General features: G+C 42.9%; 2 protein-coding genes across 2 annotated transcripts; both read left to right on the top strand.

Moving 5' to 3' along the window:
* The first annotated feature begins 8,457 nt into the window (after nucleotides 1–8,457).
* Nucleotides 8,458–10,481, top strand: LOC126789320 (ras-related protein RABB1c). The gene is made up of 6 exons (XM_050515451.1): nucleotides 8,458–8,615; nucleotides 8,690–8,829; nucleotides 8,913–8,995; nucleotides 9,297–9,501; nucleotides 9,590–9,658; nucleotides 10,169–10,481. The coding sequence occupies exons 1-6, from the start codon at nucleotides 8,570–8,572 to the stop codon at nucleotides 10,259–10,261; spliced, it is 636 nt and encodes a 211-aa protein (XP_050371408.1). The 5' UTR covers nucleotides 8,458–8,569; the 3' UTR covers nucleotides 10,262–10,481.
* A 337-nt stretch (nucleotides 10,482–10,818) lies between these two features.
* On the top strand, nucleotides 10,819–13,457 carry LOC126789317 (pentatricopeptide repeat-containing protein At3g24000, mitochondrial). Its single transcript, XM_050515448.1, has one exon. It carries the CDS (start codon nucleotides 10,911–10,913, stop codon nucleotides 12,879–12,881), a length of 1,971 nt encoding a protein of 656 aa, XP_050371405.1. The 5' UTR covers nucleotides 10,819–10,910; the 3' UTR covers nucleotides 12,882–13,457.

Raw genomic sequence — 13,457 nt, 5'->3', positions numbered from 1 at the left:
CGATCTATCCCCTCTAGAACGTACGTGGCACCCCTTTACACAACCAACGACACGTAACCCTCTGCGTTGGGACTTTAACATGACTATTGACTGCTGACCAGAGAAAACACAAACGAGACAATAAATCAAAATAATACGTGTATTTTGTGTAAAGTATTTCACACAGCTAGCTGCAAGTAGAGGTGACAAACGCTAGCGGGTCAAAATTGTGTCTTATAATATCAATAGTTTGACTATTAATATTAAGTAAATCAACCAATTTGAGTTTCGAAAAAAATTTATAATTAAAATATTTATTTCATATAACTATTTAATATAGTAAAATAAATAATATACTACAACACTTCATAATCTTATTTCTAAAATGTTATATATGTCAAAACGATGATTTTTATTACTATTTTGATGATATTTTTGAAATAATGTAGTTAAAATAATAAAATAATCAAGATGTTTTGATTTAAAATGTCTAATATTTAATTCTTATTATTATTAGGGCCTCTCATAAAAAATGTCTTTTCATACATGTATTTATACAAAAATCAAACAAGATTCGCAAATTATAAAAAAAGTCATCCAATTAAATGTCTTAAAGCGTTGCCTTCTGTTTTTGTAAGAATTTCGATTTGTGCCACCCACTCACCTTTGTTCCCAAATTGACATGACGCAGTCGGCTGTTTCTTTCTCAGCGGAGCAGAGCTTGCAACTATGAGCCGCCAGAGGTTGGGAAGAGGACCGGCAGATGACATTGCTGCACTAAGCCTGGAGCTTCGAGACGAGAATCGGAGCCTGGCTCAGGTTTCAAATGCTACCACAACATCGACAACGATGACGATTGGATTTCAGTCGTCAAGTACCCCATGAAGGTCGTTAAACAAAGCTCAGAGATTGGGTTCGATTGTGTTCCATGTCAACCACTGAAGCCCTCTCTCTCTCTCTCTCTCTTAATTCATATCAGATCCGAGGATTAAACAACCTCGCCTATATCTGCACTCGCAAAGCTCCGACAACACTGAAAACTCCGACTACGACGTTAGCGGCACCGGACCGGGCTAGTGCGCTCCTCCAATGGCCGCTTCTTCTAGAATTACAACACCGTGCTAGAGAGAATGTGAGCAAGCTTGTCCCTGGCGGTGTTGACTGCTACGCTAGGAAGATGCATACATGGGTGCCCAGAACAATTCTTCTGGTGCCTAGAGTAGTTTTTGGATCCCTATCAGAAATCTAAATTCCAACCTTGTGTTTCCGATTTACTCGTCATACTACCCCTCACATTACTCATCATAGAACAAAGTTATTATGACTGTTAGTATGACTATTAGTTTACCCATCACATTATCTATCACACTACTTGTCACAAAACAATGATGGTGTGACTGGTAGTGTAACTGACGATTTTTTGTGATTGGTGGTGTTATGTACGACAACATTAATGTCGATATTTGAATCATATGAGTTGATTTGAGAAGTTAAAGATCACATAACAGTAGACAAAATGTTCGTTATGTCTAGTCATTCATCTTCTTCTTGTCATAACATAGTCACATAAAACAATGTGACAATGGGTGTGATAGTTAGTATGATAGGAGGTGTGACAAGTAGTGTGAAAGCGTGTGTGATAATTAGTGTGCTAAGTAATGTGACAGCGAGTGTGACAGCGGGTGTGATATGTAGTGTGACAGTTAGTGTGATAGGTAATGTAACATGTAGGGGTGTGACATGTAATGTGACAACGGGTGTGACATGCCAAGAGAAAATGTACTTGAAGTTGGACTTGTGTTCGGGTTATCACCAAATCCGGATGCATGAAGATGACATTCCTAAAACCGCTTTTCATAAATATGGGGGGCACTACGAATTTTTGTCATGTCATTTGGTCTTTCTAATGCACCTGTTAACATAGTGCTTACCGGATGGGTGGTTGATTACACAGTTAGCTATTAGTGAGTGTTAGTTTGACACGAGAAGTATAGTGGTTCACCTCCCTCTCTTGGGGTAGGCTACGTCCACTTGAATCTACTAGTAGAGACAAATAGCCTTAAGTTATACATGTCGTGATCCCCCCTTCTAAGTGGGATGAGGGGTCCATTTTATAGGTGAGGAACCCCTCTCATTTACATATTATTCAATGTGGGACAAGTGCCCCTCTATGCTTACTATGGAGTCATCTTGATGAGGTCGGAAAGATGACTTTCCAATGGTGTCTTGGTGAGTTCCGAATATCATTGGAAAGCTTGTATGACGAGGTACGCTATGAATATCATGGTTGAGCCACATAGTGACTTGTAGATCTGCCTAGAGAGTGATGCTTATGCTCGGTGGCATGCCATACTAGCTATGTGCTAGTAGGGGTGCCAACATGTCCCCCCGCAGTCCCTAAGTAAGAGGAACTTCTTGCTTGGGGAGTTTATCAATCAACATGTCACCGAACATAAGTGTCTGGGTGGTGGCATACCCCTACCAGTCCCCAAACTCCTTAAGCAAGAAGGGAATCTCAAACCTGCAAAACAAAGATAAAAGCATATGTGCACGAAGTATGTCTGTTGTCATGGATAACATAACAATGTATGGGCGCGATGTGTGTTTGACACATTATGATGTGTGTGTATGTATGGTCCAGGATATGATATAGTACGTGAGTGTACGTAAGTCCACGAAACCCCTAGTCAGTGAGGCGGTTTCGAGTGATATGGCATATGGTGCGGTGTGCTTAGGCGAAGTAGTCTTGCGTGATGACGCTTTGGACTAATATGGCCGCTACAGGTGAGTGTGGCTTTTATATGCCAATATGGCCTTTGAAGGCTAGTGAGACCTCTATAGGCTGGTGCGTCCTATATTGCAGTGTGCGTAGGACGGCGTTGAGCCACTGCGGGCGTAATGTGTCCATCTTAGCGCAGAGTTTTGCGCGTAGGACGTCTGAGCGCTGACATAGAGCGTTGTGCATCCATCTTAGCGTAGTGTCCTACGTGTAGGATGTCTTTTGGACGTTGAATTAGAGCGTGGTGCGTCAATCATAGCGTAATAGGCTACGCGTATGACGTCTTTTTGGCGTTGAATTAGAGCGTGGTGCGTCAATCATAGCGTAATAGGCTACGCGTATGACGTCTTTTTGGCGTTGACATTTGAGCGTAAAGCTACTATCGTAGCGTAGTGAGCTTTACGCGTAGGATGTCGATCCCTCTTGGGTGTAGTGCGTCCTCTGAGCGCAGTGTGCTTTGCGCGTAGGACGGCTTGAGCCCTCTTGGGCGTAGTGCGCGTATTTACGCGGCTTGAGCCCTCTTGGGCGTAGTGCATCCATCGCTGCGTAGATAGGCGTTATGCGTATGACGTCTTGAGCCCTCTTGGGCGTAGTGCGCGTATTTACACGGCTTGAGTCCTCTTAGGTGTAGTGCATCCATCGTAGCGTAGACAAGCGTTACGCGTAGGACGTCTTTGAGCCCTTTTGGGCGTAGTGCGCGTATTTACGCGGCTTGAGCCCTCTTGGACGTAGTGCATCCATCGTAGCGTAGATAAGCGTTACGCGTAGGACGTCTTGAGCCCTCTTGGGCGTAGTGCGCGTATTTACGCGGCTTGAGCCCTCTTGGGCATAGTGCATCCATCATAGCGTATATACACGTTACGCGTAGGACGTCTTGAGCCCTCTTGGGCATAGTCTCTCACTTTTTGGTGAGAAAAGAATTTCTGATTCTGTGATGTCTGAGTGTTGTGTGATGAAACAGTCTGCATAAGGAATTTAATTGTTCTTCTGAACAATGGTTAGAAAAATTCCTAGTTTCATTAGCACAATCAATTTGGACATTCAAGTGTGTGCGTCACACATTCTCTAAGCATATAAGATATGGCTAAGTGCTATTGCAGTCGCGTACTCACTAGCAGTCAAGGGACTACGATAATAGTCTTGCACCGTGCTAGCAGTCGCGTACTACGCAAGCAGTCATGTACTACGCTAGCAGTCATGTACTACGCTAGCAGTCATGGGACTACAGGACTAGCCGTGCACCGTGCTAGCAGTCGCGTACTACGCTAGCAGTCATGTACTACGCTAGCAGACGTGGGACTACGAGAGCAATTTTGCACCGTGCTAGCAGTCATGTGCTACTCTAGCAGGAGCGTGGAAGAACGTGACCGTGGAAGGCATGGACCACGGGAGGGTCAATTTTTTTTTTTTAAAAAAAAATCTGACTGCGCCTTAGTGAGCTTATGCACTGTGGGGTGTGGGGGACCGTGGGAGGTCTGTTGGTGGGGAGCGACGAAGCTAATTGTCAGCTTCCTACAGACGGCGCCAATGTTAACGTAATGATTACCGGATGGGTGGTTGATCACACAGTTAGCTATTATTGAGTGTTAGTTTGACACGAGAAGTATAGTGATTCACCTCACTCTCTTGGGGTAGGCTACGTCCACTTGAATCTACTAGTATAGACAAATAGCCTTAAGTTATACATGTCGTGATCCCCCTTTCTAAGTGAGATGAGGGGTCATTTTTATAGGTGAGGGAACCCTTCTCATTTACATATTCTTCAATGTGGGACAAGTGTCCCTCTAGGCTTACTATGGAGTCATCTTGATGAGGTCGGAAAGGTGACTTCCCGGTGGTGTCTTGGTGAGTTCCGACTATCATTGGAAAGCTTGTATGATGAGGTACGCTATGAATATCATGGTTGAGCCACATAGTGACTTGTAGATCTGCCTAGAGAGTGATGCTTATGCTCGGTGACATGCCATACTAGCTCTGTGCTAGTAGGGGTGCCAACAACACCTTCATCATTTCAAGCTCTAATGAATGAGGTACTCGGTCCAATTTTACGTAAACATGCACTTGTTTTTTTGTATGATATATTGGTTTATAGTAAGGACTTTGAATCTCATTTACAACACTTGGAACAAGTACTACTAATCCTACATGACAATCATCTCCATGTCAAACTACCCAAGTGCAAGTTTGCACATAGCAACATTCAGTACCTTGGCCATGTGGTATCGGCACAGGGCATTGCCATGGACCCTGACAAAGTCCAAAGTATCAATCAGTGGCCCAAACCCACCACTATCAAAGCTCTACATGGGTTCTTGGGCATGGCAGGGTACTACAGGAGGTTTTTGTGCAACTATAGCATCATCACTCGACCACTCAATGACATGCTTAAAAAAGGACATTTCATTTGGACACCCTATGCCAAGTTGGCCTTCTCTGCACTCAAACAAGCCATCACCAGTGCTCATGTGTTGGCCATGCCAAACTTTGAGGAGGAATTCTACATAGAAACATATGCTAGTGGTCAAGGCATTGGTGCGGTTTTGTCCTAGAGTCAACATCCCATCGAGTTTCTTAGCCGCTCACTCTCTGCTCGGAACCAAACCCTCTCGGCTTATGAGAAAGAGCTTCTAGTTGTGCTTGAGGCAGTCACCAAATAGCGACCCTATCTCCTTGTTCACCACTTTACTATCATCCCTGACCACCAACCCTTGCTTCACATGCTTACTCAACGCATTAGCACTCATGCACAACACCGGTGGATTTCTAAACTACTTGGCTATGATTGTACGGTAAAATACAGGGTTGGCCATCTGAACATTGTACCGATACCTTGTCACGCCTCCATGAGTTTCACAGCATCCAACCTTTCTCCTCCCTAGTGTTTGATTGCGTACAAGCCATTGACAATGTTTGCAAAACAGACCCGGAGGCCTCCAAGCTTGTTGCTGACTTGACAGCCGGGACTGAGACCAAGAAAGGGTATAACTTGCTTCAGGGTAGGGGTGGCTAATGGGCTGTCCTGGTCCATTTTATGTGGGCCAAAACCGTGCTCGTGTCGTGCTCGGGCCGGCCCATTTATTTATCGTGTCGGGCTCGGGACAACCCATTTGCTTAAACATTAAGCCCGACACATGGTCCATGACACATGCCTATGTCGAGTCGGGGCCGGGGCCGTGTCGGGCCCATTAGCATTATAAGACACAATTACAATAAAAAATATATTATGTAATTAGAATATTTATTTTATATATCTATTTAAAATAGTAAAATAAATAAAATACCATAACATATTATATAATTTTATTTTTAAAACATTATGTATATCAAAACAATGACGTTTTCTTCACTACTTTGATAATATTTGTGAAATATTGTAGTTAAAATAATGAAATAATTAAGATATTTTAATTTAAAAGTTATAATATTAAAGTATAATAATGATAATTGTTTAAAATATTTATATAAATAATATAAAATTATGGGTTTAACGGTCCGGCCCATGAATTTATCGTGACCGAGCTATGCTGGGCTCAAAACGGGCTCGGGCCCATGGGCTAAACTATCTCTGCATGTCTCGGCCCATTATAATAACGGGCTTTTGCCGGGCCGCTAATGAGCTCGTGCCGGGCCGGGCTCGGCCTTTATACCTCTACTTCATGGCCCATTTGCCACCTCTACTTCATGGCAAACTGATGTATAAAGATCAGACCTTTATACCTTCTACATCGGAGTGGAGAGCCAAATTGCTCCATTATTATCACGGCACACTCATTACGATGTCAAAGCTCATGTAGCCGCTTGTGACTAGTGCCAAAGGGTCAATTATGAAGCCACTCATCCCCCTGGCTTGCTCCAACCCCTCCTCATACGTGACAATGTGTGGTGCGACATTGATATGGACTTTATTGATGGCCTATCAGTCTCTAATGGAAAAACCTCCATTCTTGTGGTAGTCGACCACTTATCCAAGTACGACCATTTCATCGTTGTCACTCACCCTTACTCAGCATCCCAAATCACCGAGATTTTCACTCGGGAAGTGTTTCGTCTCCATGTCATGCCCAAATCCATTATTAGTGACAGAGATCGTATGTTCATCTCGCACTTCTGGGAACATTACTTCAAACTCCAAGGTACAAAGCTTTGCTGGAGCTCCGCGTACCATCCTCAGACCGATGGTCAATCTGAGGTCCTGAATCGGACATTAGAGCACTATCTTCGTTGTTTTGTCTCGGACAAACCAAGCTCTTGGACTGAGTTGCTACACTGGGTTGAGTAGTGGTACAACACCACGTTCCACTCTGCTATTCGGATGACATCGTTTCAAGCTGTTTACGGCTACCCTCCTCCAGCCTTATCTCACTACCTTCCCGGCACTACTGATGTGGTCGCTATTGATTCCTTTCTCCAAGTCCGTGACTCCTTGCTCAAGACACTCAAATTACATCTCTAATTGCTCAGAAAAGGATGAAACAACAACATGATCACCATCGGACCGAAAGGTAATTTGCCGTTAATGACTGGGTGTTCGTGAAACTCCACCCATATCGCCAAAGATCTCTGATTCACCGCCCATCCCAGAAGCTGCCCCCCCCCTGGTTCTACGGCCCTTTCCAGATCGCGGCTAAGATCGGCAAGGTTGCTTACCGCCTCAAACTGCCGGAGAGTTGCAGACTATACCCCATCTTCCATGTCTCACTTCTAAAGAAACTGATCAGTGATATTGTTTCGATCTCTGCAACCTTGCCTCACTTCGATCCTTCTGGAAATTTGGATTTGCAACCTGAGCGTGTGCTCATTATGGCGGTGGTCATGAAACGGAAGAAACCCGTTAGTGGCTCGTTGCTTGGGCCGGGTTGCCAATTGAGGATGCGACATGGGAAGATGCCCAATCTATGGTGCGTCTCTACCCGAACTTTTGTGCTTGAGGACAAGCTCATTCTCTTGGGGGGAGGACTTGTTGAGACCATCTACTAATCGGCCCAAGCCCATATGCCTAGCACCAACAACATATTCCTTCACCCGCTCTGAAGTACAATTGATCAGTGCACCAGTTCACATCTTGTCGCTCAGCTCACCCAACCTCCTTTGTCTTCTCTAGTCGATTGATATTTTGGCTCTCTTCTAGCAGTAGTTGTTATCTTTGGACAGTTGTAAGTTAGGGCGGTCCCTAGACCAGTAGTTACTATTTACTGCAAGGCTCCTAGCAGCCATATATATTGTAAGCAAGAGCCCATTCGGGAGGCATGAAATCAATGAAAGTCTTTTAGTTTATCATATTCAATATTCTCTCTAATTTAGTTCCTACCACACTATGACTTGAATAATGTGTTTGATATAACTTAAGCGAGTAGAATATTCAAAATATTTGCAATATAATTCTCAGACTTTCTCATGCATCTATGACTTGAATTGAACCGAACTCGAAATGTCTAAAACAACAGAAGAGAACAAAATCACTACGATGACCTAGCTGATTTTATCAAGTTGGGTGTGTTCCCTGACCAGTGTTCTGTCTTAGACCAAACATTGTTGTAAAACATGTTTGAAAGCATTTCACATGCGCTGAGTGATTAATGAGAGCATGTTAAAAAAAATTGTTGTTGGATAATGGGCCAAGTAAATGGAAGGCCCAAGAAGACGAGGGTCGGGGTTCGTGTAGGAGGAGATGACAGCGAGGATGGTACATGACACATTGCTTCGTTGTTGGAAACTGTTTTGCTTTAGCCTTGACCTTGCTTGCTATTACACACAGAGACAGAGTGCTTCAATTTGCGCTTGTTTTTGGATCTTCGGACGACTTGAGTAAGGATGTCTTACGCGTATCTGTTCAAGTACATCATCATCGGAGATACTGGTACCCCCATCTTTCTGATTCCTGAATTTTCCGATCTTCCGATTACATATTTATATTTCTGATTTGTTTTGCAGGAGTAGGCAAATCGTGCCTTCTTCTTCAGTTCACCGACAAACGCTTCCAGCCAGTGCACGATTTGACTATCGGTGTTGAGTTTGGAGCTAGGATGATCACCATCGACAACAAACCAATCAAACTCCAAATTTGGGACACGGTTCGTTAATTTTATTCGTTTTCTTTTTCCATTATTCTTTTCTTTTGTATGTAATTCTGAAACTATACTTGTCTTAATTTCAGGCAGGTCAAGAGTCATTTAGATCCATCACACGATCCTACTATAGAGGAGCTGCTGGCGCTTTGCTTGTCTATGACATCACCAGGTAGAGTTTCAATTCGAATCATCAAGCACACTGTTATACTATTACTTATATGTGTTTGAGAATGCCTTGGGTTATTAACAAACTATTTCTTGGATATACTCTTGACAACCCTGTACTTGCTCCTTCTGGCCTAGTTAAGTTTTTTTATGGAAATGGTGTTTTTATAACATTCGTGAGGCACATTATCAATCCAGTTTAGCATCGGTACACAAATGTAGTTAAGAACATAATTTCTGTTTTTTGCTATCTTCCTGCCAGTTCTATAAACTTACTGATAAGATGGCATTTTTGTTACTCCTAGGAGGGAAACTTTTAATCACTTGGCTAGCTGGCTAGAGGATGCGAGACAGCATGCAAATGCAAATATGACCATAATGTTAATTGGGAATAAGTGTGATCTTGCTCATAGACGTGCTGTGAGCACAGAGGAAGGAGAGCAATTTGCAAAGGAACATGGATTGATCTTCATGGAGGCCTCAGCTAAAACTGCTCAGAATGTTGAGGAGGTGACACACTGATTATCAATACATCATTGTGATTTTCATTCTGTTTGATCTTGCCCCTAACAATACTGAATAATTGTTTTTGTTCCAGGCATTCATAAAAACTGCTGCCACCATATATAAGAAGATTCAAGATGGTGTTTTTGATGTATCAAATGAGGTTAGTTGTCCTCATGCACCTTGTGGTTGACATTATTAGGAAAAAATATAGATTATTACTGTGTATGTAGGTTGGCATCAGTGTCATGTTCTCCATTGAAATCATACTTTTGTAAATGTCTAGCAGAATGATTGGCTTTATGTTACTATGGAACCATTTGTGAATGCATTTTATAAAACGTTGGGTCTTTATTGGATTGATGATTTCCATTGCTTTGATAAAGCCAATATAGTGGTCAGCAACTACTAGTAGCTCTCACTTGAAATATCTAGCATCCTGATGTCTTTGTTATATGAGGACGGTGACCCGTTTTGACTCACACTGTATTAACTATTTAAAAACACTTGAGATTTACATGATTCTTAGTTACTGTGTTACTAATTTACTATAGCCCATACTTCTCTTTGTGGAGAGCCCAATACTAAAAGTCACTTTCAAAAGCAAATGAACTTGTAGCCTATTTGGATGAGTGAGGGCTGTGTATTAATCAAGTTTAGCTTGTGTCTGCAGTCTTATGGCATAAAAGTCGGATATGGAGGGATTCCAGGACCATCAGGAGGCAGAGATGGGTCTTCCTCTCAAGCTGGAGGCTGTTGCAGTTGAAGTTTGATCCCATTTGCCATGTTTATCTGGGTGTCTTTTACATTCTTTGTTTGTTTTATTGGTTAAATCTGAAGATTTACGACCATCTTTATTTACATAAATTGACATACCTGTATAATTTCCTTTATGTCTCGTCTTTAATTGTAAATTTGACAGTTTGAAGTGGTATTATTGAAGTAAAACTGCATATTGTGAATACACAAGAAGTTATCTTTGTTTTGGTGCTTGCCGAAACCTTCGTGTTGTGATTCTCAGGATAAGGGTTTGGTGCTTATTTACTTGTATAATCAATGTATTACCTCAATTGTTTTGTTAAGTTTCTGATACTTTTAGCCTTTTAGGTACCAAGTCATGTACCTAAAAAAGCAATCCACACCCTTCACTCTTCATTTCCTCAGTTCCTCCATTTTCCATTTGCTCATACCTCTACTGGTGATTGTTTCCGGTGACCAACACGAACACGACCTATCATAATTGGTTTCAGAGGGTTTATATAGAAACTGGAAAGTTATGAAAGAGTCGAGGCCGGGAAAACATAAATCTTAACCCTAAACCCTATATAAGGGTGCGGAATACTGTATATCTCTTGTTAATTAAATAGGTTGGGGTCCGGCGTATCGTAAAGAGTTTGATTAAATTTTGTTGACAGATGATGAAGAGACAGATTTTGTGGAATGAATACAAGGCGTTATTGTTGTACAAGAATGCTGCTGCTCTGGGTGTCCGGAAACTTGCACTCTCGGCGACTCCGGCTCACTGGTCTTCTGACTCGGAAGGTGAACAAGACTGGTACGCCTCCCGTATCATCCAAGACAAGGACCTTCTTCGCAAGAGCCTCACCGATTCGGGAACGGGCCTCCATGTTCTTGATCTCGTGGAAGCCGACCGGACTCTTTACATAAAGCTGCTCAACAAATGTAGCCAGACGGGCCAGCTCACGAAGGCCAGAATTGTCCACGCTCACATCCGCACTTCCCAATTCAACACTGACCTTCCCCTCCACAACACCATTCTCAACGTGTACGTCAAGTGCGGCAGCTTGGACGACGCCCGCCACCTGTTCGATGAAATGCCCCACAGGGATTTGGTCACCTGGACCGCCTTGATCTCTGGCTATTCTCAACATGATCTGCCTCAGCAGGCACTTGTTCTCTTTCCTCAAATGCTTCGCCACGGGCTCGTTCCCAACCAGTTCACTATCTCTAGCTTATTCAAGGCTGCTGGTGCTGGACCTGAGCCTGATGATAAGCACGGCAAGCAGCTTCATGCCTATTGCTTCAAGTGCGGTTTCGATTCCAATGTTTATGTGGGCACTTCTCTTGTTGACATGTATGCTAGGTGTGGCCGTATGGACGACTCCCAGATCATCTTTGACGCCCTCGACACCAAGAATGCGGTGTCTTATAATGCTTTGATCGCCGGCCATTCTAGGAAGGGTCAAGGAGAGCCTGCTCTGAGGTTGTTCTGGAAGATGCTCAGGGGTGGATTCAAACCCACTCATTTCACTTATTCTAGTGTGTTTACTGTTTGTGCCAGTGCAGGGTCTATGGAGCAAGGTAAGTGGGTTCACTCTCATATGATTAAATCAGGCGTTAACCCTGTTGCTTTTGTTGGGAATACTCTTCTTGACATGTATGCCAAGTCAGGCAGCATTGAGGATGCTAGAAAGGTATTTGACCGCTTAGTTAAGCGAGACATTGTTTCTTGGAATTCCATGCTTACTGGATACGCCCAGCATGGGCTTGGGAAGGAGACTGTACAGCTGTTTAAAGAAATGCTTAGGATTGGAATTCAACCTAATAGTGTAACATTCCTCTGTGTTCTTACTGCCTGTAGCCATTCTCACCTCTTAGATGAAGGACACTACTATTTTCACTTGATGAGGGAAAAGTTCAAAATAGAACCACAAGTTTTTCATTATGTTACAATGGTTGATCTTCTTGGCAGAGCAGGTCTTCTTGATAGAGCTAACAAGTTCATAAAAGAAATGCCCATCGAACCTACTGCAGCTGTCTGGGGAGCCTTGCTAGGTGCTTGTAGGATGCATAACAATATCCACTTGGGTGCCTATGCTGCTGAGCGTGCTTTTGAACTTGATCCTTCTGATTCAGGACCATATATTATACTCGCTAATATGTATGCATCTGCTGGAAGATTGAATGATGCTGCCAAAGTGAGAAAGACGATGAAAGACGGTGGGGTGAAAAAAGAACCTGCCTGTAGCTGGGTGGAGATTGAGAATGCAGTCCACATGTTTGTGGCAAGCGATGATGCACACCCACAGAGAGTAGAGATATATAATATGTGGGAGGTGATTAGCAAGAAGATGAAGGATATTGGATACGTTCCGGACACTAGCCATGTACTTTTCTTTGTGGACCAGCAGGAGAGGGAAGTCAAGTTGCAGTTTCACAGTGAGAAGCTTGCACTCGCATTTGCGCTTCTTAAAACTCCTGCTGGATCCACCATACGGATCAAGAAGAATATCAGAGTTTGTGGCGATTGTCATTCAGCAATCAAGTACGTCTCCAAGGTGGAAAGGCGAGAAATCATTGTAAGAGACACCAATCGGTTCCATCATTTTCGTGATGGTTCTTGTTCTTGTGGGGACTATTGGTAGTGTTGATTTATGAAGATTTCGCGTATTATAGTTCACATGCTTCTGGTGTGCAACAGGATAATTTTCTTCTTTAATTCAAAGAAGATTCAGGGTTTTCGCATACATCACAAGTCAGTAGATGGTTATATGTTCTTAAGCATCTCACATACAAAGTAATGGCCGGCAATGGATCTTATGTAGAATGAAGGGAAATGTCTGTTGAAATGCTTTGAGCCATGAACATCGATTATAGGCCATATGACCACAAGAGCTCAAATGCAACGGCGAGCTGCAAGGCAATGATCTAGGAAGAGCCTTTGGAAATATGAGGAGGTAGCATATCTCAAGTACAATGTTGATTTGTTGAACCATATTTTCTCGTCTCGCGAATGCAAGGGCATGCTCATCTACAATATCTTGAATATAGTGCGGGGGATACTTGAACACAATATACTTCTTATTTGTGAACATTGAAGTGATTGAACACAATCGATTAGCATAAAGGTTGAGAGCAAATTAAATGCAGGCTTCATGTAAGACTGTTGCTAAATTTTATGCAAATTCCATATGTACCATGTGTTATCACACATTGTGCTG

The sequence above is a fragment of the Argentina anserina genome, chromosome 3 (assembly GCF_933775445.1).
Source record: "Argentina anserina chromosome 3, drPotAnse1.1, whole genome shotgun sequence".
In the NCBI taxonomy this organism is placed as follows: domain Eukaryota; kingdom Viridiplantae; phylum Streptophyta; class Magnoliopsida; order Rosales; family Rosaceae; genus Argentina; species Argentina anserina.
The sequence above is the reverse complement of the archived record's forward strand: the minus strand, read 5'-3'. Positions and strand labels throughout refer to the sequence as shown.